The following is a 27,066-nucleotide window of genomic DNA, read 5'->3' on the forward strand; positions in this document are numbered from 1 at the left end:
CTGCGCGCGCCCGCCTTTCCCGACACCGCAAGGAACAGGCAGCAGTCCCGAAGCGAGGCGCCCTCTCTCCCCATCCGGAGCTTTACTCCGAAGTGAGCCCCGCCACCTTTGGTGCAACGGACTCCCCGAGAAGATCCATAGCGCTCCTGCACTGATAAGATACAAATGGCCTCTCATCTCCAGTTTGTAAGTGCCTAACACACACAGAGAGAGAGCGAGAGCGCACCATTAGTGGCAGCGCTCGATGCTGTGGGTCGGAAGGAGGCGACTGACAGCGCAATCCTGACTTACCAGAGCGCAAGACCCACTGAACTCAAGGTATCAACATCACTGTAGACAGATTCAGGATTAAGGCTGTACTCCTATATCCACTTACCTAGGAATAAGTGGATATATTGAAATGGTGAGTCTTACTTCTGAGTAGGCATGTAAGACTGCGCAGTTAGAGAGTGGACTCAGCACTTCTTCAGTTTCTATTTCATTGGGGCTCCACACTGAGACTAAGGCCGCAATCCTGCGCTACTTGGGACATGCGCGGAAGTGCAGGCCCCTTTTCGACCCAAACTTGCGCAGGACTGCGCCCAAAGTAGAGCCGAACGTGCTCACTACGCTCCCCTTTGGCGCCTGTCAGGCATAGGCGGGGGCCCTCCTCTTCCTCTTCCTCCTCCTCCTCCTCCTCCTCCCTGCGCACAAACGAATGGCGACCAATGAGACAGGTGTCCGCCGCTGAGGGCCGCTCCCATCATTCCTAGCCAGTCTGGCCAAGGGCTGGCTATCTCCCGCATTGCGCAGAGGCGCACGCGTCAGGACCCCAAACGCCTGTTTCTCCTCCTCCCCATAGTGAAGGACCCCCCCCCCCCGGAATGCAACACTCAACACACCTCCCTGTTTGCCGATCATCAGCCTTTCCCGACCGCGTGCGCCCCACCTGCCCTCAGCACAGCAGCGCTATGGGGTGGGGGCAGCAGGAGCTTCAGCCTCACACTCCCAGGGGCTGCCTGGTTGGGCAAGGGTGCGAATGACGGTGAAAATATCCCAGGTGAAGCCGATCCAGCGGTCCTCCGAGGCTGGGATCTGGCGCAAACTGGCCTGAGAGACAAGCCCTTTCATTTAAAAAACAAAACAAAAAACGCTTAAGGGGCACTGGGTGGAAATCAGCCGTAATGCCGAGCTTACTCGCTGGTTACTCGCTCGCACTGAATTGAGAGACCGTCAGAGCACAGACTTAGGGCCGCCCCGCCCGCCAGCCCCAGGGACGGGCGGCTGGGTCTGGATCGGGCCTCCTGAACTTGGCCGTCCGGATGGACAAGCGGCGCCACATCCGAATGATGGGGAGAGCGATCCGTTCCTCCGCCGAGATCAGCCGGAGAACAGGGGAAGGGGCGTCTCTCGCACCCTCTCTCGGCCTCCCGCCCTTGACCGGCGGCCTTAGTCGCCTGCGCGGGAGGCGCACTGGGGAGCAAGCGGCTAATGGTCCTTGCTCCCCGCGCCGTACGGAAACCGCCTTCTCCGAAGCGTTCCTGGGCCGACGCTCGCGATCTGAGCAGGGCCGAGGGGTGTTCGTGCCGCGGTCGACAACACTGCGGCTCAGAAGGAGACCCACTTCTCTTCCGATGGGGAGAGACCTATTTCAAGTTCTGTGGAACCGGTTTCCGAGCACAGCCAAGCAGCTGCCTCGTTTGCCTCGGCTCCTTCCACCCCTTCTCCAGCCCTGCTCTGCCAGCTTCTTGCAATCGGCGCGCGATCGTTTCTGCTTTCCGGGAAGGCCAGCGATGTTGCTTTGCGCTTACTTTCGCCACAGCCAGGAAGGCTCTTCATCAACCGGCTTTCCCTTGGGAGGGGCTGCAGCCTGCGGAAGGGCAGGCCAACCCTAACTCTATTTACTCAGAAGTCCCACAAAGTCACGCGGACTTCGCTCCCCCAGAAGGGCGCCCGCCTAGACGGGATGCCCCTGGAACCGGGACGGCCGCTCCTCTGAAAGGCAGACCCGAAATGAGCCCGCCACAGGCCGGCACAGCTGACCAGCGTGCCTGAGAGCGGACTTCAGCTTGCAGCTTGCACTTGTTCCACCCACTTAGGGCGACAAGAAGGGGCTATCTGAACTCATGTATCTTTGGAGGCGTAACAGCTGCATTATTATAGAGCTATTGAGATGGATTTGTTTGGCTTTTAGCCCTGCCTGTCTCCTAAGACTCCAGGCGAGTGCCATTTAGAAAAGGCAAAATCCAGATTTGAAATTGATACGTTCGTGGTACAAGCCTATGCGTGTCTATACAGGAGCGAGCTCTGTTGCACTCGGGGAAACGTATTGCTAGCAAAGCTTGCGTGGGATTACAGCCTACGCGTTGTATCTCAGGTTAGCTGTACTTACCTGTAGGACATTGAACTTAAGGGGGCTTAAATTAGGCCAGCGTAGGATAAACCGCTAAATGAGCCACCGAAAGGGTTTCCAGCTCATCTCAGCCGGCTTCTCTGCATAAAGACCTTCGCAAGAAACGCGTTAGGGATACAGAATCCCCCGCGCTTGCGAGCATCCACCGCGCACACCTTGCAAAGACATTTTTCTAAAACGCTTCCTGGCGCAGAAGCTGACAATCCAGCCAGCCGAAATACCTGCTCGTGTTAATTTAGCAGCCCTGGCCCAGGTAGGCACCCCGTGCACACGCCAGACCCTGCAGCCTCGGCGGCGCTCGGTCGCCGTAAAGCAACCGCCTCGCTCAGCTTCTCGAAGGCAAAGGGCCTGCCCCGCCTCGGCCATTCCTTTAAAGGTGCGGGACGGCGGCGGCTTTGAGCGGTACACCTCGGGGAAAGAAGGGGCCCTAGACTGTGCTTTCAAGGACTAGATTTGTTCAAGCGGATAGTACATGAAAGAAAACGAAATGCGCCCAGATGCGTGTGTGAACGCATAAGTATACCTGCGCGTATATAGAGTTTCTATGTATTTTGCATACATAGGCATCTCTCTCAGAATATGGGCATATTTGCTCTTTCATTTTTCTCTTGCTGCCACTTAATTACTCAAGATGAGTGGGACTTGGACGGGAGAGGGTTACGATGGACCATTTGGAGAGCGAAGCAGTAATCCCCTTGCGCGCGAAAACACCGGCCAAAGGAGGTCTTGCTGGTGGCGCGTCGCAGTCGCGATCCTCGGAACTCGTTCAGGCTGCAGTCCTGCATGCTTGCGAGAGAATACATCCCGTTGGACTCGATGGGATTCCTCAGGACACGGCGAGCTGGGGAGGGCGCTGCGCCTGCCTCTGCCTCCAACAGCTCGGCCCGATCACCCATTTTCTGTCGTGTCCCCTTTCCTTCTAGCTCTGATCCCGCCTCTGTACTCGTCAGCTCGCAAGGGTGTTTGTCGTTTTCTTGGACTGAGCCTCGTTTCATGCCAACAGAGAATTTAGAGCCGATTTTCATTTTTCCTCTAAATCGTCCAGCGCATCAGTAGGAGGGACTGCCAGTGAAATCGACAAGAGAGTTTCCAAATAGCGAATTCAGGAGGGATCATATTGAGAAAGTCTTAAAGCAATTTGTGTCGCACGGTTGTTCCCAGAAGAGGCTTGTCCCTCAAGTCTTATATTCAATTGCCTGCATAGAGGTTAGTTTAATAGAAATTCGTAGAAATTTATTTCCAAATTACATGGGCTTTACCTCCAAGTATTTAAGATCGGGTTGTGCATTCGCTTCGAGCACCGGTATGAATTCCTGTATAATTTTGTACTTCGATTCCTAAACTTATTTACTCGAGGCATACAATTTTGCCTGAAATAAAGTCTAGGATTAGGACTAGCCTTCCTGTCCCGTCCCGTGCCCTCCCCTCCTCGCAGCTGGAGTGGAAACACCGATGCTACACGCTACTCCAGAAGACTTTGAACCAAAGATACGTGCACCTAATAAATTGAAACGCGAGGTTCTGGTGCTCTGCTGTGACATGTGTTCCCTCTTCCCCGTTCCCCACGTGGAGAAGGAGCGCAGCCAGATCGAAAGCCCCCGGGAACCCCGCCTCCCGCCGCCTCTTGCTCCCCCCTCCTGCAGAGCGGGGAGTCGTTTGCGCCCGATCTCCTCCGAGCGCACACGCACGAGCACTGCGCCGCTGTGGAAAGGCGCTGGGAAAGCGGGATCCACCGCCGCGAGAAGCGGGCTGGCTCCGCAGCACGGCGGCCCCGCGCGCCCCGGCTCGCCGGGCTGCAGAAGGGGCGCCGCGCCCGCGGGGGCTTTCCCTGAGGCCCCCGCGGACCGGGCGTCCCCCCCCCCTGCCCCGCGCCGCCCCGCGCCCGCTCGCGAGGACCGAGGGTCACGAGCCCACGCGCGGCGCGCCGGCGGCTCGCGGGCCCGCACAAGGGCGAAGGGGGGCGGGGCCGGAATGCAGTGACGCCACTCCGCGGCCCAGCCAGTGAGCGGCCGCCCTCGCGGAGCTCTGTTCCAATAGGAAGCGAGCTGGCGCTGTGAGTGGCATTAAGGCCGGGCTGGAGCAACGCAGGGCTGAGGAACGAAGTTGTGCTAAAAAGCCCTTTTGGTCATCAAAGAAGTTTATTAGGCATTTCTCAGCCTGAAAATTAAGGATTCTTCATTAAGAGCTGCTTCATCCGTAGGCCGAGAAGAAGGCAGAGGAGGTGCGGAGGAGGAAATCTCCCTCCCCGCCGGCGGCCGGAAACTTTTCCACCTTTGGCGGATCTTCCTGATTGTCATTAAAGCCCCGAGCCTGTCACCTTAGGAGCGGGGACCGAAGGTAGGTGGCGGGAGGCACCCAGTGGGCGTGCGCGCGCGCGAGACGAGTGACCTGGAGGCTGAGCGGGGGCAGTGCAGGCTGGGCTTTTGGGAGGAGGGCGGGACGGCGCGGGAGCGGGTGGCCTCCGCTTTCGCGAGGTGGAAGCGTCTCCTCGTAGGATGAGCTCTTTTGCAGCGCAGATCTGTTTCCACGCAGGGAGCGGGACGGGAGGACACAGACACTCTCTTCAAGTCTCCGGTTAACGTGGCAAAAGAAGCATGTTAGAAAGCCCACTCGGGGAAAAAGCACAGTTCGAAATGTGATCCCTTGCATTATGGTTCAACCTTTCCATGGGCAGGGGACGGAAGTCACCTCCGCCATCCCATCCCATCCCATCCGCACATCCTGAGAATGATGCCCACGTGGAAAGAAAGGGGTCCGAGAGTTGTCATTCTCTTTTGAGGTCTCCTTCCTTGGAGCGTTTAAGTCAGAGGGGCCTGATTCATTGCAGCGGGTTTCAGAGAAGACTTCAGACTTCGTGAAGCGAAGGGCCCCGGCCTAACCGATTTGTTGAACTGGAAGCACACTTTGCAAAGGAGCTGTGTTCGTTGGATGAAATCATGGCTTGGTTGTTACTTATCAGTTTGTATTCCTTCTCTCCAAAAGAGCACCACCACCACCACCGAAGCAACAGCAGCTACTAAGAGTATCTGCCATATTAAATAGCAGCAAAGTAATTGCAATAAAGAATGAGTCCACAACCTGTGAGAATTTTTCCTGCACAAGCCCCATTTGAAATAAATGGAAGTTGCTCATTTGCACTGTTATTCACAAAGCTTGAGTAGTTCTAAAAAGAACAATTACTATTTTTTCCTTGTTTAAATACTGAAGCTGTGCTGTGTCCTTTGTGGAGTTTATACTTATCAGAATCCTCCTAGAGTAAGGGATAAATACCCATCCTTTCCTTCCCTGTGTTTTGATTTTGTAGGAGAGGAACGAGCACAACTTTAAATGCCCACCTGGCATTCTTCCATGGACTTCTATTTGATCCCTTTAAGTCATTAAAAAAGACACATTGGCTATTTTTGCAACGAAAGTCACATACCTGTTTATTTGGAAGTGACCCCATACTGGGCTTAATAGCAATCACACCCAAGTAAAGATATATAAGATTGCAGCTGAACAATGCAGTCTTACATATTGTACCCAGAAGGAGATCCCGATGGTTTCAGAGGACCTTATCCCAGGTAAGTGGATATAGATTCGCAGACCTCATTTCTCTAAGGCAGCCTTTCTGAGCCTGGTGCTTTCTTGATGCTTTGGATCACAACTCCTTTTATCAACCATGGGACTGGTACTCAAACACATTTGGAAAGCACCAGGTTGAAAAAGGTTGCTTTAAGAAAAGGCTTGATCAAGTACCCAAGAATGTTTCTAAGCCGCTGAGAATTATCCTTTCGGTCTCACCATCTTGCTCCTGTTATTTTCTCGCAGCTGCCTGGAGGAAATTGCTTGGGTCTCTGCAGATTCCTGAAGGCCAGCAGTGCAGAGGCTGGCAACTTCTTTGTAAGAGGCCTGAAGATTCCCAGAGAGAGAATGAACAAACGAGGGGCGCTACCATGTCCCTTTTACAAGGAGTTACATTTGCAGCCATAGATTCAAGGATCCCACTGCTGGATTGCTGAGATCTGAATCCACCTCACCATTTTCCTCTCCGTCAATTTCTTCTGGATGCCCAACTTTTTTCTGTCCATTTCTAAGCAGCTCGGGTTGGTTTGCTTCCTTTTTTCAGATACATATACCTTTTATTGATGGTTTTATTACTATTCCTAATCCCTAACCTAAAAATGAACACGCATTTGTTCCTCTGCATTTTAAAAGCAATGTCTGAGGTTTTGCAAAGATGATTTTGTGATTTCAAAACAACACAACACAGCACACACATTCACACACATATATATTAAAACCGCAATGCTTTGCTTGAACTGACCCCTGGTCCCCTCTTTTGGATGAATCTGTGGAGCTTACGTTGTCAAAAAGAAGGGGGAAAGAACCACCATGAAAGAGAAGTCCAAAAATGCTGCCCGGACAAGACGGGAGAAAGAGAACAGTGAATTTTATGAACTGGCCAAACTGCTGCCTTTGCCTTCAGCCATCACCTCGCAGCTGGACAAGGCATCCATCATCAGACTCACCACCAGCTATTTAAAAATGCGTGTAGTTTTCCCAGAAGGTAGGTAGCTCCGCCGGGATTCCCCTTCTTGTCAACCCAGACTGGATCTGCTGCTGCTGTTGGTCTGATTGCAGGGGAGGCCTAGGCCCTGGTGCCAAAGCTGCCCTCTTCATCTCCTGACATCTGGCTCAGTAGTTAAAGCACAGAAGATTTCCGGGGTGGGGAGCGGGCAGGTAGCCCTGTTAAGTTTTCCACAAGTTCCTGTTGTATGCTTTTTTTTCCACAGCAAGTAATCCAGAGCTGTTCCCCTATTTTGATTTCTCCTCCTCCTCTTTCTTCTCTCTCTTGCCGCCCCCTAAACACTTTCCCCTTTGGTACATAGGAAGTGTTTGGTTGGGGGACCAGCAGCGCCTTTGTCAACACCTCAAAGCTGGGAGCTCAGCTGCTAGTTCCGCTAAAACAAACAATGCATCGCCCACCCTCCCCCACAACAGCCACGTGTATTACCCAAAAGGGTAGTTCTCTCCTATTTATTATAGATAAATTGAGGAGGAGGGAGAAGAAGGAAATGAATTAATACAAAGCTAAATATTTACATAGATCTAAGCACAGCCCTGACTTCTGTACCAAGCAAAGGAGCCAGACACAGATGTAATGTATCCTGGAGAAAGGGCCAGCAGTGGGCAAAGGAGAAGCAAATGAATTCAAGTCCTATCTTGAATATGCATGGACTGGGCACATCTGGATCTGGGGTCTACCAGCTCAGTTTTGATCAGGAATATAAATCAAAACCATAGTTGGAGGTGTGGGCTGAGCAAGGAAAAGAAAAGAGTCAAGTTGATGTGAAACGCTAGTGGAAGTATACGTGCAAAAGGACATGTTTACAAAACAAAACTTCCCAAATTTTGTTAGTATTAATATGGGGAACATAACTGTATTATTTCCTGGTGAGGCATTTTCCCCTTCCTTGTGGTAAATTCCAAATGTGTGAAAGAGAGAGTGGAATCAGGAATACCCATTCGGATCTTAAACTCTGAGAATGAATTTAAGAATAGGGCCTTGATTTGGGGTGGGGGTTGTTTGTTTAGTTTAGTTTTTGTTTTTAAGATCAGGGTGATGCTTTATCAGCCTAAGCTTTATTATATTATTACTATCAATTACACTGAATTTATTGAAATGTAACTAAAACAAGTTTGTCCTAGCAAACTCGTCCAGATAATATTTGGGCTGAAGTACAATCTGCATTGATTTGAAAATAGATCCTATTGAACTTAGCTAAACCTGCATAGATTCTTGCTGTTATTTGGAAGGGTACCCCATGTATGTTCTGTTGAAACCAATCAAGAATTAGTTCCAGGTAAGTTTATATGGGTTCAGAATTGTAAGATATTTCCCCACTGATGGAACTCTGGCAAATAAGAAAGTAAGCAATTCTATTTATTGCATGATAGGATCTGTGCATTTTTATATCTTTCAAGCAAGAATGGAAAGTGACTAAGGATTATCTGAGAATGTTATGCAGATTAAACAGGAACTGCAAAATAGAGAAGGGTGGGGGTGGGGCAGAGGAAGACTTGCAAAGGAACATTTTCCTGGTGGATATAGTGAAATAAAATCCTTAGAATTTATAGCTGTAGGTTTAATTACATATCATAGGTATGAAATCCTGGAGCTGGCAGGATGATTTTTGCTTGTGAAACAGAGGACAAAACTAGTGTTAATTTATTTGTTTTCACCATTTGTTAAAGGAAAATGACATCCAGTTCATTTTTACAGAATTATAGCCATGATGATGATGATGATATTATATCCATAATATTATTATGGTATTTTACAGAAACCTCAATCGACCGTATTTGCCTGAAGTACATTTAAATCCATTTAAAGGGAACTTTTTCCAAGAAAGGCTGTAATCTAAGTGTGCTTACTTAAAAGTAAGTTCGTTGGAAGGCAAACTGTTACTTCAAACTAGCTGGGCATGGAATCGGGGTGTGCATTCCTTTGTAATACGCAAAACAACTTTTAAATATGCAAATTAAGCTCCTGAGGTAAAGCACAATCCAAGTTATTTTCTTTAAACCCTGTCTATTTCAGAGGCGGGGGACTTAAACACATGGTTAAACAGAGATTAGCCAAGGGAAAGTAAAGGGCTCTTTGTGCTCATCTTGGGTGGATCTTACCCATACTTCATAATATGTAATTCAATTTGCCGTTTATTTTTCTGGACTTGCTGTGAATCAAGGCAATTTAGAATAGGATTAATTCTGGCTCTGAAAGCCTGAAGACTGTAGCCGCACAACCGGGCATCTTAGACCCCGAAACGAAACGTATTTATACAGCTTCGCGGGTGGAATCAAAGGAATTCAACAAGAAAGCCATTTATTGGCGAAAAAAGCCCCTTGATTTCAACGGAACTTCTTCCAATTCCCCCTGTATACGATCCGGCTCAATTTAAGCACCTCGCACGGGGGAGGGATGGAAGGCGCTTAAGTGTGTCGGGACCGCGCTCTGCACCTAATCCGAGGAAGGTGCGCGCGTCGGGGCCGAGCGCTGTTCCCGCGGGGCGCCGGCGGAGCCGGGCAAGGGAGCGGGCGATGAGGGGGCCTTCTGTCCCTTGCCCGGCACGGCCGCGGAGCGCCCGGGCGGGTTTCCGGCCGATCCGCCCGGGCTGCGGCGCCCCGCTTGCGGGAAGGCGGGTCCCCGCGCCGCCCGGCCACGCGGAGCTGCTCGAGGCGGGCGGGCGGGCGCCGCGGGGCTCCCGCAAGGCTGATTAGCCCCGATTTGCGCGCTTCCGCGCTCTCCGCGGGCCGCCTCCGAGGCGTGCGCGGCGGCGGGGCCGGGCAATTACGGACGCCTCCCTCGCGGGCGGGCTTGACCGGGAGAAGCATATGGCGCTGCTTGGCGGCGGCGGCCGCAATCAGAGGAGGCTGAGCCGGCGCCCCGCTCCCCGGCGGGCCGCGCCGCCCGCGTCTGGGGCGAAGGGCAGGCGGGAGGGGCGGCGCGGAGCCACCGGGGAGCGGGTGGCGCGGCTGGTCTTGGCCACGGCATATGCCAGACTTGGAGACTTAGCAGAGGCAGCCGGCGAAATGTCCGTGTTTCCTCCTCCTCCTCCTCCTCCTGCTGCTGCTGCTGTTTAAAAAAGCCAGGAAGGCGGCTGGCTCGAGCGAAGGACAGCTCGAGTTGGCCCGGTTCGCTTCGGTACTTTTCCCCGAGGGGGTTGTGGCAGGCGCCGCCCTAGTTCTAGTCTTAATCTCGATCCTGACCACGTTGGACGCGATCCGCCCCGAGGAGCTTCAAGGCCCCCTGAAATCATGAGACTGCAGTCCGAAACAGACCGACTTGGAAATAGATCCCGCTGAAGTCCGCGGGATTTAATTGCTGTCTACACGGGTGTGGGATGTCCTCTCTGCTGTGTTCCATTGTTCCCTTTCTTCTGCTTGCTCTTCCATGCTCCGTCTTTGCACCTATGACATCTTACTCTAGGTTGCAGCTGCTTGCTCTAGCAGTCTACACTTTTCGCACTCTCCCCTCCCCTTTTACTCTAAGGCAGCGACGGGGAACCCTCCCGCAGAAGCGGCTGGATTTCAACCACTATTAATCCTGGCCAGCAGGACCAGCAGTGGAACACAAGGCCAGTTCCAGCAGAGCAACCTGAGGAGGGTCACGTGCCCCTCATCCCTGGGCTAGGGCAGGCAGCACAACTTTTCTGCAGTCAGGGCCCAGATTGGATGTTGGGCAACCTATCAAGGATTGCAGGAGAAAAGGGGGCATGTCCAGAGCCCAGCCCCAAGTTTCGGAGGATAGTTGGTGGGATATGATGCTCATGTAGCTTGTGTAGATCAAGACACATCGCAATGGAGCAAAGAGATGCATAGGATCCAGCTGCAAAGAACATTCGGGACACTGATGTGAAGGAAATCCTATGGATTTCCAGGCAGCTTTCCTGCTTCTGAACAAGGATCTTCACCCTGCCACCCAGAACTAAGCAGGGTGAAGCCTTTTTGCTTCTAAGTAGGGTTTTACTCATATCTGCCTTTCAGAATGCTTGTAACACTCTCCAGTGTATCTATGGAAGTACTTTCATAATTGTCTATTGGAGTGCTCAGCAGTGACTAAGTTCTGGATTGCTACTTGAATGAATGCAGGAAAGAGGAAAGTTTGGAAGAAGGGCATAAGACAAGGAAGAGACCCATGAATTAGGAACGTTTCGGCAGAAAAAAGCCCTAAAATTCACAGCTGGGGAATGCTAGGATTGCACCTAGTCACATGTCTAGATTCTAAAGGTTAGGCACATAAGAAAACTGCCTTGTATGGTGGAGACTGATGAGAAGCAGCTCTCCAGGTTTTGGGATTTTGGGCAGGATTTCCCCTCTTCCTTGCCCCACTGAAGATTCTGTGGAGTTAACCTTTTCAATGCAAAACAGATGTTCTACTAGCAAGATACAGCCTAGTTAACAGAAGACCACCCATTTTCAGTGAAGTACCAGTGTCAAACAGCTTCAAATTATTTTGAAGCTAAATTATTTTGAGGGCTGCAATTAATCTCTTTTCCCTTTACTGTCCTGGGCCCAATCTTTAAATACCTGGCAAAAGCAGATTCTTCAAATACCTCATATGGCTTAGTGCATTTGAGAAGATTTACAGTGCTGTAACGGAATGCATGTTTACTCAGAAATAAACCTCCATCAAGTTCAATGGGGCTTCCCTCGGGAGAGTATCGGATTACAGGTTCAGTGGGGCCCTCTCTAGTAAGCAGAGGGCCACCGAGTACCAATGGAGTCACTTTGAAGTGGGGCACCAGTGGTTTCAGGGTTTGCAGTGGGTCTCTTTGATTGGTTTTTGAAGACAGGTAAATAGATTTCCTCAGTTCTGTATTTCTTGTTAAGGGTCCAGCCCATAAATGAGTGAAACAGTTGCATTTACTGGAAATGGGACTTGAGTGAGTCATGAGAATGGATATTGCATCAGCCAGCAGTGGACACTATCGTTAAACAGTCTGTATATGTATGTGTGGGGCAGAGGCAGAGAGGGTCTCCCCATAGATGTTACCTTGTCTATTATCTACGGAGTTGGCAGTGTTGATTTTCTGTACTCTGCCTTTCATGAATCAGCTGTCTTACAAAAGCTTTCAAGGCAAGGAGAATATGTTCCAGCTTTTCTTTTCCTTTCTCAGTTCTCATAGATCATAATGAATTCTAATCTACACTGATTTTGAGACCAGAGGGCAGCTGCAGGACTCGAATATGTTCATGGGAGAGATGTGGTCTTAATTACATTATCAATGGAATAGAAAGGGGGCATCCCTCCTAACACAAGGATGGACACCTGCCTTACCGATTATATATATGCATTTAAGTTGGAGAGGTGTAGACTGGTTTCCTGCCTTTGGAGAAGCAATCAATGACAGAAAGACGGGGTGGAAGTGACTGGCCAAACAAGGCCATGACACAATGGCCAAGCCTGACTAGTCTCTGTACATCAGTAACACCCTTTTTGGAGGGAGATTTTTCACCTTAACTAGCCTATTTGGGGGATCAATGGAGCTATTTCAATATTTGCTGCAGAAAAAAGACCATCTTGAAAGGGCTGGTATTGGTTCATTTCAGACTGAAATGAACCAGAAGGCCATTATATAGACTCCCTAGATCATTTCTTCAGAAGAACTGCTAGTATTAGATCCCACAACCAGCTGCCTGCCACTTCATTTCCCATCAGTCCCAACCAGCATGCCAAGGTTCAAGCATTCTGTGAGTTGTAGTCTGAGACATCTGAAGAGCATTTGGCTGGATGAAGATGACCTGCTCAAAGAGGCGCCTGCACCACTATCACTTGGTAAATCAGTTCTGGGCAGAATGTGAGTTCAGTGAAGTAGGAGCATGTATCTTGTTGCCTCTGCCTCATATTTTCTAAGCAGCCTTTACGTATAATAATTATTGCTTCGAACCATAGGCTATTACAGTATAAGGATGGTGTTACACCTGCATGTGCTTAGACGGATGGCTTTGCCCTTTTTGGATGGGTAAACTTTAGAAAACACAGCATATACATGCCTAGAAACTCGAAAATGTCTAGCCCATAGCGACCTAGCTACCCAGATACCCACTGAGATGAATGCACTGTCATCCAGCTAAATATGTCTACTTCAATTACACGAGTGGGGTTTTCTCCTAAGAAGGTATGGTGTTGATTTAAATGGGGACCTGAAGGAAAAAAAACAACCCTATTTTTCTCTAGACACAGTTAAATTGGTTTGCATAGCACACTGTAGTACAGCATTGCATGTATGAGCCCAACAGAAGAATGCGCAGGTGAAGGGATCGAGGGATGGATCACCAGGCGACATGTAGCAGTCTGAGAAATGAAAGAAGATATTAGGGAAAACTTTGAAATAATCCCTGTTTAGAGGAAGCTGGAGGACAGGAGTCGTTTGCGGCTGGAAAGTCTGGGAAGCAGAATAGCCACCACCAAGCCAAGAATGTTTTTGGTCTTAATTTCTTCTCTAAAGCCGGAGTGTGCAGATGGTAGATCTGCACATTTCTTTGTGATTTGCAGCAGATCAGTGAGGATTTCTGACTCCCAATTGTTTAACAATAGCAGCAGCAAATCGACTCCCCTCCCAACCTGAGTCATATATCTGTACTGACAATAGTTTTGGGTTACCAAGAGTGGATTTTTCTGTGATTTCCACTCTGTTGTAGAAATCAAGCAAAACGAGTTTTGGGGCTCAACATTATTTAATTCTTATTATTCTAAGGATACATCTTTTGCACCTGACTTGCATTGGTGGTTCTCAGGGCTCTAGCAGAGAAACATCTACAAAAGGCTGGCTGGCCAGCTCTAAAACGATCTTAAGTAAAAACTACTAAGAGAAGGGGGTGGGTCAGTAATAGTTTTTAGGATAGGTCCCATATTGAACAGTACTTTGTTTTACTGCTTTGTGGTCCTTTAAAAAGAAGCATGCGATTTAAAACAAGAGTCAAAGAGATTGACAATGTAATCCTTATTCTAGCAGTAATTGTGACTGATTTCAATTGGCCAGATTATCAGGTTTGCTTCTTATGCCAATTGAGTGATACCATTTGCCTGTCTGTTTAAGACATTGTGCAGTATTTGATTGGAAAGTGTAAGAATAAGAAACTCCTACTGAACATCTTCGTGGAAAAAGTATTTAAAAAGGCATTTGACACTCTATTTAGTTGTTGAAAATTTGGAACAATGGGAGTCGCTCCATGTAGCTCGATTCCCAGTGCTACAATGACAACACAGATCTATTTCATGTCTAGTCAGAAATAAGACCCACTGAGTTCCTGATGGCTCAGTCTCAAGTAAATGTGCCTAGGATTGCAGTCCCAATCTCTGTGTGGGTTTAGTTAAAACCACTTAGGCACGCATAGCCACATTCTATATTACATAACTGGGTTTTTTAAACTATTTTTTGAAAAGAAATAACATTTTAAAATTGCTTAGGATTTCAACAAGGAAACAAGATTTTATTTTATTTTCTGGGAGTGGGAGAAAAACAACCGTGTTTCCACGTGGATTGATGATTTAAAGCTGTTTTTCTTGCTGCTGGGGAAAATGATTGAGCATTGGGTTTCAGTGTTTATTTTCTTACAGACGTTTTTCTCATTTAAAAGCCTTTAAATTGCCTCCCTTTGTTTAATTCCAGTTTTGATGTGGACTTGAAATGTGAAGTGCAGAACGAAAGTCCCACATAACTGCTGCAGAAATAGATTTATGGCTGAGGAAAACAAATCAGACTGATGGGCAAAACCATAATTTCTTGAGAAAAAAACTTCTTTATCAGAGTAAAGCAATGACAAATAAAAATCAAATTAATAATACTAATAATGGCTGCAGATGGTAGTGAAATAATGCATCCCTCCCTTTCCCTGTGATGGATGTTGGTCTGAAATGTGAACAATTCTCTCCCTTTTATGTTGTTGTTATAAAAAAACAAAACAAGAGTCATAACATTATATAGCCTGATGAAATTGGTTTGTGTATTTTTCTGGCAAATTATGATTCTGCTCTGTAATGATAAATCCATATTTGCTCCCCAATGATTCTGCTAATGCCAAGGTTAGTTTGGATTAAACCGATTTTGCAGAAAGATAAACGTGGATATTTATTTGTTTGTTTGTTTGAAATAATAGCGCATTAAGCCCCTGGATTAACTGTGTTCTAAATAGGGACAACTGAATAGCAGTCCCTGTAAGACGGACTGAGCCAGAGTGAATGAGTGAAAGTAAAAGTGCGTGTTCAAATACGTATTTGTATGTGAAACCGAGAGCCGATTTTTTCATGGGTTGCAGCGTGGATAATACTTCGATCATCATTATTTAGGTCGGTAAAAATGTCAGGTTCCCTAAGGCTGCGGCTGAGCCAATGAAATGCAAGTAAGCTATCCAGTGCAAGTTGCGGATAGCAAAAACAGAGTCTGCCGAAAACGCATTTTTCCTTGGTGTTGAGTTCTGGGTTTTGTTCTGCATGATTTGATTTCCTCCAGTCTTACACCTCGCCCCGGATTCTAAGTCGTCTTGCTGGCACTTGCTGCCACCGGTTAGGTGGAAGAATGTACACCACGCCAGATTCTAAGCACATCCGTGGCCGGCCCAAAACTTCTGGAGGCACCAGAAAGCAGTAGGGGCAGTTTATCTCGTTTGCAGGCCTCCTAAACATCAAATTACCCATTGCTTTTAAATCATTCGTTCGTTTTTGTTTTGTTTTTTTAAGCCGGTAAATTAAAGTTGGAGGGTAAGCCCCCCACCCCGGTTGAAGGCCCACGACTAAGCTCGTTTACAGTATGATTTCAAAGGGCTGACTCCAAGGTCAAGCCCTCTACCTAAAGCGGAAGGCCTCCGCAAAGGCAATTCACGAGTTCACAGGATGGCGCATCGGGCCGGTCACGGGCCCGCTCGGCTCTAAGCAACCTCGGGAGGGAGGGCGCTGCGTCCTTTTGGACCTGTCTCCTGCAAGTCGGTGCATGGCGCACGGCTTCGCTTTCCTGGGTGGTGCGGGCCAAATCAGAATCCGTCCCCCGGCCCCAAGGCGAGCGGAGGCCCGCACGCAGCAAGGGGAGCCTGCGGAGAGGCGGCCCCCTGTGGGCTGAAGGGCCCCCCTGCGGCGAGGCGAGGCGCCGGGCCAAGCCGAGCGCATGCGCTTTCCATCCATGCTCCGCGCCTTTCCTTCTGCGCTTTCGCAGAGGCGGGCCTGGCTGTGTGCAGGCGCGCCCGAGTTCCCCGCCGCTGTTCCTCGCGGGCTTCTCTAATCTGAGAATGCGGAAGACCTAGGGCGGAATAGTTTTGTTGTCGTCGTTGCTGCTGTTATTGCTATTAGCCGTTGTGATCGGATACGTCTCCGGTACGATATTGAGAGGGCAAAGTTCCGAATTGCACAGGGCGCACCTTCAGCGAAAGCTCTTTAGAAGGTCTCTGTGCTTCCGCCAGAAAGGATAATCAGCTCTACTCTGTGCAACTCTTGGGTTTCACTAGGGGCTTCTCTCTACAACAGAAATCGAAGAAATATGAATGTGAACCGGGTTTGAACTAAGCACGGAAGGAGCCCGCGCTGGGGCAGACCGAAGGCCTGTTTGGTGCAACACAATCTGTTCCCTCGGGGATCAACCAGGAAATGAGCGCAATAACACGCCCTCTTCCTCGTGTCCCCAAGCAGCTGCAACGGACAACTCATGTAGAGCGTATAGCAGCCCTCGAGAGTCCTTTCCCCCAGGAACTGGTCTGACGCCCTTTTAAAGCCATCGGGGTTGATACATGATCATCTCCAGAAGGAGCCTTTCTTTAAGAGGAGAGGTCACAACAATAGAGTGTTCACCTCATAGAAGAAGCGAGACAATAACTTGTTTGAGCACTGAAACAAATGAAAGCTCCGTTAGATGCCTGCTCAGACTTGTTCCTGGTTCTCTGGTCCTTCCGATCATATCCATATGTACTTAAAATGGGGCTCCTAGAACCTGAGCTTTAGATTACAATCTTAAACACGCTTACCAATAGGAGTAAGTCCCACTAAATTCTGAGTAAACCTGTATAGCATTACACAAAAAGTTGAAATGAATATCTGAAGACAATGCTATGTGTGTGTTTTGTTGTTGTTTAGTCGCAAAGTCATGCCCAACCCATCACGACCCCATGGACAACATTCCTTCAGGCTCTCCTGTTCTCCACCATCCCTCACATGTGTTTAGTCAGGGAAAAGTCCTATCACAGGCTGGCAGGGGAGTGTTGGCAGTTATATGATTTTTTCGGTTCCTACATGCAAAAGGAATGTGCCTGTTGGATTTCCATCTGGTTTCATGTTCATCAACCTACCCTAAGCATGTTTCCTTTCCTCTAAAGTCTCTCCACTTACTGCTGTACCTACCTAGTCAGAAGCAGGTCCCACTGAACTCAGATTGCATGTGAATTTGGGGACATGTACAGGGTTAAGTGGGCACAGGGTTTCAGCCTGAAGGGTGCTGAGATCGTTGCCTTATCACAGAGGGAACCGTTCACTCAACAGTCAGTGAGCAGCATTCATACTGGAGTAAAACACAGCTGTACCTTCAGCTGTAAATAAGCTGGCAACAATCGCCAGTTTGTGAATTGCACCTGTATCAGTGGATCTCAATGGGTGACAGTAAGCCAAGCACTAAACCCACTCACATGAAATGATTCTAATGGTGCTGCTGAGGCTGGAAGTAGATGAGGCAGGTGGGAAAGGTGATGGGTCTAAACACATTCCCCATGCGGGTTGGTAGAGCCAATGTAATATGTCCTTACCTTCCTTTTCTTTCCTTGACCACAGCACTTGAATCAAGGCCAAACAGATGTGTGCCTAGAATGTAGCAGAACATGTTGGCTGCAGAAAGGGTTGGTTTGTTGTGTTGTTTGCTTCATTTCAGTTTTACTGTAGAATAAACACAGGCGCCCAGGTGGTGTTTGAGATCAGAACATCTCCCTCTCCCCACCACTTACTTCAAAATTATTTCATTTTAATGGTGGAACTGGTGGATAGGAGTTTAAAGTAATGCCTGCTTTATCAATACTTGGGTTCAGATTGAGGCATATGGTGGATGAATCTTGTCTGCTCTTCTGAGCTTCTCTAATCACTAGCAGGAAGAACGCTGCTCTGGACCCTCTGCTCAAGGTTGTGTTTGACCAGGGGCTCACTTAGAAGGGCCAGGCAGCCAGAAGCAAATCCAAGCTTGGCTGATGGCTGTCAGCCTTGCACAGGTGGGCTGAGCCTGTGTGTGGAGGAACCCAGAAGGATGCTGTGACCTTTGCAGCTCAGTCCAGAACCCCACTTGAGTCAACAACCTTGGACTGGAAAATATGTAGACCTCCAAGTTTCTTCAGGACAGCTTTGTGGATTTGATTGCCAAAGCAAGCTCCTCTGTAGACTGAGAAATTGACCAAGGGAAGCAAGTGTGATCCAGGTAGCACCCACTTCATCTCCTTGCCCTGTATTATCTCTTCTCCTTATTCTAACTGAGATGGCTCACTTTTAAGACTGTGATCCTCATGACAATCTAGCAAGTCCTTTTCTGGATAGAAGTGGAATCCAGAAACCAATTAAATCAGCAGGCAAGGGTTGTTACTCATTGAGGTAGGACTGTACCACGTTAGAAACTCCATGTGTGGAGGGGAGATTACTCGACTAGCTATTTATATCCCATTTGGAAAAGAAAGCCACCTGCTTGTAGAAAGTGATCATGTTAGAGCTACTGAGTTTACTGTGTGTAGATAGTTCTTGGTACCTGGAGAAGTTCTATCAGGTTAATTTCTACTAAAAGTCTGAAGTGGTACAGCCCAGGCACAGGTTTATCAACTCAATAAAACTCAAGAATTACACTGAATTAGTTCCAGTAACTTTAGTAGGTGTATAAGATCAGCTAAACAAATATCCTGGCTTATCTGGTTTGTGATCTGCATTTTTCGAAGAATATGCTTGTAAGATAATTTTTGCTCAACAAAGGGATGGCCTTGGAGAAGAACTGCAGGATCCAACTCCCCCTAAGGCACATTTCAAATTAAATAAGGTTTGCAGCAGGATTCTGTTGTTCATCTCATAAGAAACCCTCACCCACCTCTGTCTAACCTCTGTTTTAGACGGTAAGCTCCTTGGAGGCAGGGGCCCATCTGTTGCTGATGAAACTGAAGAGCAACGTAACTGACAGACCTATTAGTAGTAATCATTATTATCAATAACGTTGGAGGTGCTATTTCAGGAGTGAGGTATAAAAAAAGATCTGCAAGCTAGAAAGGCGTGGCGTGGGGAAATGAGGTTGTAAAGTCTTCAGCATAAATCTAGAGTATAACTTCTCTAAAGTTGCATGGGGTATGAATTGGTGCTAAGATTTCTTATTGTTGTAAATATAGAAGGAAATGGGGTCACTCTTCCCTGGCCAAATAATAAGTGTAAGATTTTAGCTTGGCATTGTGCATGGGGGCTGAGGAGAAGACATGAATATATAAGGTAGCCTTATGGTTTTGTTGTATGTGGAACACATTGAAACACACAAAATACTACAGAAATGTGAAGTCTTTTCCTGTTTCTGGAACCACACAAACCAGAGGATTTATGTTGCCCTTTGATAAAACAGCTCTGTTTTATTTGTTAGAGTCCACTTTCTGCTCTTTAAAAAGGCTACCATTCAAAGTCATGTTTCAAAACATGCTTTTGCTTCCTAGTTTCACATGCAATTTTAATCTTCATTTTCTGTTATTTCTTAGAAAACTTTTTTAATAGCCCCATTCTGTGCATGTATCCTGAGAAATAGGCTTTGCATTAAATGGGACTTCCTCCTGCATAAATGAGTACAAGTGTTTCTTGTGTTTCTGAGGAGGTTTGCCCCCTAAACTGTAATTTAAAAGAAGGAATTGTGGGTTTGGAATAAAATAACAGTTGAAAACAAGGGCTCATGTTCTCAGGTCAAATCCCCAGGCATGTTGGAAGAAGCGCTTTCCCTCCAGAATACTGAACATGCTCAACATGCATCCACTCTCACTTGTATGTTTATACAGCCTGGGAAGATAGTGCAGAGAAAGGATAGGGTTCCCCTTTCTCAGTGGATAGGATGCATTTCAGAAGAGATCCATTGCCGACTTCTGAAGTATGTGTCTAGGAACCTGTCCAAGTTACTTCTTACAGGCTCACTCAATGCATGTTGATATGGGAAAGAAAAGTGCCACAATTCCCAGCATTCCCCAAGCAGCACTACCAGCTGGGGAATGCTGGAAGTTGTAGGATGTTTTTTCCGCTCAAAATATGTGGAATTGCATATTAAATCTGGTACTTGGGCTTAATTGGGGTCTGGGTAGTGGTTTAAATCATCAGTCTATGCACATTTCTGTGAGAGTAGGCCCCATTTGATCCAATTCCTATTGTTTTAGGACTGATATTACATGCTTATTATGTTCAATAGGAAGTACATTCTCCTGTACACAGTGTAACCTACTTTTGAGTAGACTGCATGAAATGCACTCTGAAATGGTGTCTGGATTGGTGTACTAGCACGATTTATTCCTTAATTTATTGTACATAGATCTCAATGACAATGGCAAAACTTTGAAATTAACTCAGAAAAATGTCTAGGTAATACCTAAACTGTGATCATATACAAAGCTCCGCTTTCACAAGGTGACAATATCTGGAATTTCTCAGGTTGGGTGGAAAGTGTGTGCCCGATGAAAGAGACAGTGGGTAGGGCAGTGATAATGTCAAATAACATATTGAGGCAGAGTTAGCCTTCCACAGAAAGCTGCTTGGGGTGAAGGCATCAAGATGCCAAAAAGAATCACACTGTCTTGCATGAGATGCTGATTTATCAAGGATGCTTGTGACCTTCTTTTGCTATTGCTCCATTTTCACTGACACTGCTACTGGAGGGCAGATTACAGAATGGTATAGTTTTCCTGTATTCCAATACTGTAGCACATACTACAGTGCATCTTATGAAATAGTTATAGGGAAACAATCTTCCTAGGACAAGAACATTCACTTAGTGAAAGTAGTGAAAGTAGTAAATTGTGAGTAGTTTCATACTATAAGCAGCACCATACAGTTCTCCCTGTACCTGCATATTTTCCCAGGTTGCAATTGGAAAATTGCAATTGGGTTTCACCTAGGTATTATTTGCTGTTTGTATTGATTGCATCATGAAAGTCACAAATCTAAGAGAAAATATTTTGCTTTATTATATTTTCTGTACCATCCAATAGCTGAAGTTCTCTGGATAGTTTACAACATGTTGTAATGTTTAGTACTATAATGGTACTAAGACTATCTTATCGTCAGTACAGGCTGGTAGGAGTTGTCCATTATAATCATAGTAAATGTTAATTTCTGTACCATCCAATAGCCAATATAGGGAAGCATTTTCTATTATGATTGCTACCTTAATGCAAGCGCAAGTTGTTTATATGTTGCTCGGATATTTTATTTTATTTATATTTTATTTAGGGTATTCTAGGCCGTCCAATCACACTGAGTCTCTGCATTGATATGAGGCTGCATTGGAATAAAGCAACCCCCGTCTTTCTTTTATCAGAAGGCGTCTCGTTCAATGAGATCTTACGCCTTTGTTTGTTTCTTGGCTGGTGCAGTTGCGAGGGGCGCCCCTTGCCCACGCCACTGTGTGGTCCGCACTGGCTTGGCATTACCTGCCGGCTGCTGTCAGACGCCTTCCAGCGCCCGCAGAGACAAAGCGAGGGACTCTTGGACGGGGGCAGGTGAGATCCACTGCCTGGGGTGGGGTGGGGGGTCTCTGAGCCTCGCCCGCCCACCTCGAGCGGGCTCCTCTGAAGCCCCCCCCCCCTTTCGTGGGCTTCGGAGTACCTCCTGGGGGCTGCCGCCGGTGCACGGAGGGTCCAGCTTGGGGCTCCCCGCCGGCGGGCCGCGGAGAGCCCGGCCCCGTTCCGGCCCCGGGCGCTGCCTCCCGAGCCGGTGGCCGCGCAGCGGCTGCCCCGGGCCGCGAGGGCGGCGCCCCGGAGGCAGGCGCGGAAGGTGCCCAGGCGGGCCGCGCTTCCGCTCCGCCCGGAGGACGCGGCCGCCAAGCGCGGGCGACGCTCGGCCGGGCCGGTCCGGGCCGGGAAGCGGCGCAGCTGCAGGGACGGCGTCCTGCCCGCCCGCGCCGCGCCGCGCCGTCAACGGGGCCTGCGGGATTAGGGCGGCTGGAGTGGATGTCCTCCGCCTCATTTGGTTACTAATTGCTTTCTTGTTTTAGAAATCGAAATCTCATTTTCAGGAAATTACAAAGCCTCCGTGGGCAGGCCGCGAAGGTAATCCGGGGGCGGGGGGCGGGGGCGGGAGGGAGCTGGTGTTTAAATGGAAATCGGGGGGAAAGCGGCGCTGGAACTTGGCCCGGCTTTGCGAGCGAAACGTGAGCGCCTTCGATCCATAATAGATACATCCCCCGCCCCTTCCCAAAGCTACTTATGTAAATGTGGCAAGCCGGGCTCGGCTGGGCGAGGAGGAGGCGGGCGCGGAAAGGGCATTTATTTTTGATCTTGGAAGGTTAATGTAGCGCGGCCTGGAAATCTTCCAAAATATAGGATGGGTCTCTCCCCCGCTCTTTATTGTTTTCGGCCGCTTTAGCCAGGCAAATCCCCCTTCAAACTCGAGTTCCTCCTTCTTTTCCAGTTTTTGCGCCTTCTCCTCTTGGGCTCCCCGTATTACAAGAGGAATCTTTAGATCTCCGGACTGGTCTAATCCCAAAAGCAAAAGGGAGAACTGTTCTGTTTTTTCTTCTTAAAAAAAGGCAATTAGAGGATTTGTAAAAATTTGACTGCGGTAGGTCAAGTGCAAAAGAAAAAAAAAAAAGCAGTTTATCGCCCTGGTTCCACTGATTGTTAAAGGGGTTATACATGTACTGAAAAGCCTCAAGCGTCGTACAACTGAGGTGTAATTCGACTGGGAGAAAGTCTCACTGGACTCAGTGGGGTTTACTTCCCAGAAAAAGCGCACACGGGCTGTAAATAACACAGTCGAATTAAGCCGATTTTAAGGATATTTCGTAAGCGCCATTGATGCCAAAGGAACGTAACAACTTCTGCGGCACTTTGAATATTTACTTATTTTGGCATGAGCTTTCCTGCACTATGCTCCGGTTTATCAGATGCATCGAGTATTATGGGGAGTTTCTGTTTGTGTGTGCCTATCCTCACCCTCCCCATGTACCTGTGGGTCTAGAGGGGTGGAAAAGACAATTGTAACCGGTGCGCGCAGATGGAGACGCAGTACGGAAAGTACTGATGGTGACAATTGCATTCTGAGAAGTGGTTATTTATGGTGCAGTTGCTACTGAACACAAACGTCCTGGCATTAGGTGAGTCAAATAGCATACGTGGTGCAATAAAAATCCACGGTGCCGATTCAAACCTCTGGCAATAGAATTTAGACTGTTGATTTCTGATTTAGCAGCCAGCCTCTACCCTCATTTTCTTTTGAAGCTGTTATGTAAAATAAATGTGTTTTCGTACCTCACATCAGTTCAAAGGCTGTTTTATAGTATACTTCTGAGCATGCCTACTCAGAGGCAATTTCTCCCAGGTCACTGTGTGTGCATATAGGGGTTCAGCCTTAGGATCGGGGTTTTCCAACCCACTGATTTCAGCTAAACCATATGAATGGTATACTGCTAGCCTTCCATCCAGGGACTGCTATCCTATTTGAGAGGAAACCTTCCTTCTGGATAAATATTTCTGGCTGCAAGGCACACTCAGGTTAACCTTTTACGCATTCATATGGTGTAAAATTCCAGTGAACTCAGTGGGACTTAACGTCTGAGTAGACATTTATAGGAGCTGTTAGCACGGAGTAAGTCGAACTGCGTACTGTAGAGGAAACATACTTAGGATCGGGTAATCGTTGTGCAGCTAGACAGAGAACAGATAGGCCTGGGTTACACAGTTCAAACTTGCAGCACAATCCGGTTTATTTCTACGCAGGATTAAGCTTCGGTGGCTTTCCGAAGCTTGGTCAGTGAGGGCAGGACTGCAGCCTGAAAGGGCTTGGCTTTTGCTAGGGCATGAAGCGGATGCGCTGGGAAGGCGTCTCGCTGGGAAGCGCGCTCCCCCCCCCCGCCCCACCTGTCAAAGCACGAACTGAAGGACTTCCAGGGGGCAAAGGACGGGAGCGCGGTCAGGAGGTTGTCGGAGAATAAAGGAGCTCGCCAGTGGAAAGGGCCGGGACATCCATCTGGCTTCCCAAGGCTTGTCCGCCCCCCCCCCCCCCCCGCTCGCCAGCACGCACCGTCTCCCCTCGCGTCTCGCGTAGCCCTGAGCGCGACGGGAGGAAAATCTGGACTCCGCCCGAGCGCCGTGGCTGGAGGCAGCGCGCCCGCGAGAGCAGAAGCGCGGAACGCAGCGCGGCGTGACCGAGGGGAGGCTGGCGCGCTTCTAGCCCAAGTGAACCTGTAGCGCGAGCAAATGGTTCATTAACCTGCACAGGCAGGATCTGCGTCTCCTCCTTTAGCAGCCTAGGAAGTGGGCTTCCAACTCTCTCTCTCTCTGTGCCTGTCTGTCTCTCACACACGCACACACAGGCTGCATCTCTACCTTTGCATTAACAATCACCTGATGAAATCCGCGATTGGAAAGGAAGTTCCTGGGTCGTCCGGTTCCATAACAGGAAGATTCTCAAGAAGCAATGCAAGTTTTAAAAAAGTGTGTCTCACGAGAGCATGCACACGTGAGTGTGATGAGGGTCAGCGGTGTGCGTGTACATAATAGTGTTCCACGCACCCTGTCTTTTCTTTTCGGGCCCTCTCCTACAGTCTCCCACCGCGGAATAACTAACAATCCATCCCTCCGTCTTCCTTCGTTGCTCCCCGAATAAACCCATCAGCACCGTTCACTTGGCGAGACCCCTGAACTGGTCTTACATCTTCAGCGGAAGAACCGGAGGAGGGATTCCTGCCCTCCCCACCTTTCCCCTACTCGTGCTTCAGGCCGGCCCAGTCGGCCGCCTCCGCACATTTGCCGCCGCCGATGGAGCGGCAGAGCATGGCTGAGCGCCACGGCCTCTCGCTTCCTTGCGCGGGCGATGGGGCGTTCAGTGCTCCATCCAACGGTCCTCCGGCGTGGATGCCGGGAGTTGTGGGAGCGCGCGTAGGACGGCACCCGTAGCGACTGAGTCTGCAACCTTCTCCCAGACCCCTGAGAGAGAGGCCGATTCAACTCAGTGCGACTTCCGAGTAGCCGGGATGGGCAGGCTTCAGACGGGTGGAATCTGGTTGTGTTCCTATTCGGGTCCCCAAAGTCCTGGGAAACATCAGAAGCCAAGCATCAGACAGCGGCTGGGAGTGGGGGCACCCAGAGAAGGAACAGGTTGCCCCCCACCACATGCTCAGCCCAGGAAAGCCTGCTCGGCACCAGAACTGAGCTTGCAGTGTTTTCACAGAACCTGTTTTCTCCCCACCGACCAGGCTCACATCTGGGCAGCCCAATGTGGCAGTGAAGCCTGTTTGTTCCTTCTCTTAATGAACCAGGAGCCAGAAATCTCTGCTGCTTTACGGACCAGGATGAATGTGGTCATCTGAGAATTCTGGAAGACGTGCCAAAGTCAGACCCAAGGGGTGGATTTGTAAGGCATGTTTGTTTGTTCCTCGTAGCAGTGGTAGACCGTGTCCTCTACATGCATGCACTTAATACGTACACGTGTAAGTTTTTCCCAAAGGGAGCCTACGAGGTCGTCCAGCAGCATCCATTTTCGCCTTTCTTTCAACAAATGTGTGAGGAAGTTTAGGCTAACAGATACTGACTTTCCCTCCCTTGAGTGTCATAGCTGAGGATCTGAACCCGTATCTCTCCAGTCCTGTATATTTATTTATTTATTGGATTTAGTTTAGTTAGTCCAACACTCCAAGCCGAAAGTAGATCTCAAGATGTTTTGGACTTCAGCTCTCAGTCACTGACATAGGAAGCTCACTTACACTGAGCCAGAACTTTGGTCCATCTAGTTCAGTATTGTCCACATTGATTGACAGTGCCTTTCTGAGGACTGAGGGAGATCATCCTGCTCTCCCTGGTGATATGGAGAATCGAGCCTGGGATCTCAGACATGTCAACACGAGCTCTACTACTCACCTACAGCCCCTCCTGTTCATACTGACCATGCTGGGCTTTGGTGTCTGAAACATCTGCTGATCTACCTTCTATCCATCCCTGTTCTAGGCACTGCACTGCAGGTGGACTATCCTAGCAGATTCCCATCTGATCCATCCCGTGTGTGCTGAGGCTTTCTGAGAGGACAGGCTTCTAGCATTTGTCCAAGCAGATTAAATAAGAATTTATACCGGACCCTTTAAGGTCTGTTTATCCATCCTCAGCTTTTTGGCAAAACAATTCATTTTGGGAGAGGGGATGCTACCTTTGTGATTATTTCAAAATAATCCTAGTGGGACATTCTTTCAGAACTGGGCAAAAGCCAAGAATAAGCTGATCCAAGCTGGTTGGATTTCAGACAGGACTTGGGATGAGTCTGGTAGAAGTCTAACTTATGTCCCACTCGTTTGTACTCTAAGTAGGACTAACATTGGATGCAATCCCTAGTTCTACTATCTCACTCAGGAAAGCAAGAATAAACCATAAAGGCCAAATGGCTTGATTTTACACCGGAGAATTCAGCTGTTTAGCTCCTGACTCTAAACATCTGGATGTATATCCTTCTGAAATACCAGTGTAGATTATGGGTGTATAAACTATGCAACAGAAAGCACATTGCTATTTATTTACTGCTTGCTATACTGCCTAATAGGCAAAGGTCTCTGGGAGGATCACAAAAATTTAAAACTCTCCAGATGCAACATAACAAAACAAACAAATCCTTAAAATTAAAAAAAAAAGCATAAGAAAGTAAAAAAAACAGAGTGCAAGCCAGCAGCAGTGTAACCCCTCCCCACCAAAAAAAAAAACAAAACAAAAAAAAAAGCAAAACAAAAACCTGTAACACATTTACAAAGAAAGCTGAAGAGTGAAAAGCAACTAAAAACACCGTATGAAAATCAACTTGGAGTTCAATAGGACATTCTCTACAGGTCGTGGGTAGAGGACAGCAGCCTAGAACAGAAATCCCATGCATGCTTTTCTTTGCATGGGAGCAGTTCCCACGAAAGCATGCTTCCAAGTAATCTGAGTTTGGTCTCAGATCTGTGCTGTCTTCTCCTTAACTGCGTTCTAGACATGGC

The 27,066-nt window shown here is 48.4% G+C and overlaps 1 protein-coding gene across 1 annotated transcript in view; it reads left to right on the plus strand.

The window, feature by feature from the left end:
- Nucleotides 1–6,766: 6,766 nt before the first annotated feature.
- The window catches only part of SIM1 (SIM bHLH transcription factor 1), a 64,432-nt gene continuing 44,132 nt past the window's right edge, over nt 6,767–27,066 (plus strand). Inside the window, exon 1 of the mRNA XM_044449238.1 lies at nt 6,767–6,941. Coding sequence (XP_044305173.1) covers nt 6,767–6,941 — 175 coding nt within the window. The remainder of the gene's footprint in view (nt 6,942–27,066) is intronic.

Source organism: Varanus komodoensis, unplaced genomic scaffold (genome assembly GCF_004798865.1).
Source record: "Varanus komodoensis strain SLA01 unplaced genomic scaffold, ASM479886v1 scaffold1, whole genome shotgun sequence".
Classification (NCBI taxonomy): Eukaryota; Metazoa; Chordata; class Lepidosauria; order Squamata; family Varanidae; genus Varanus; species Varanus komodoensis.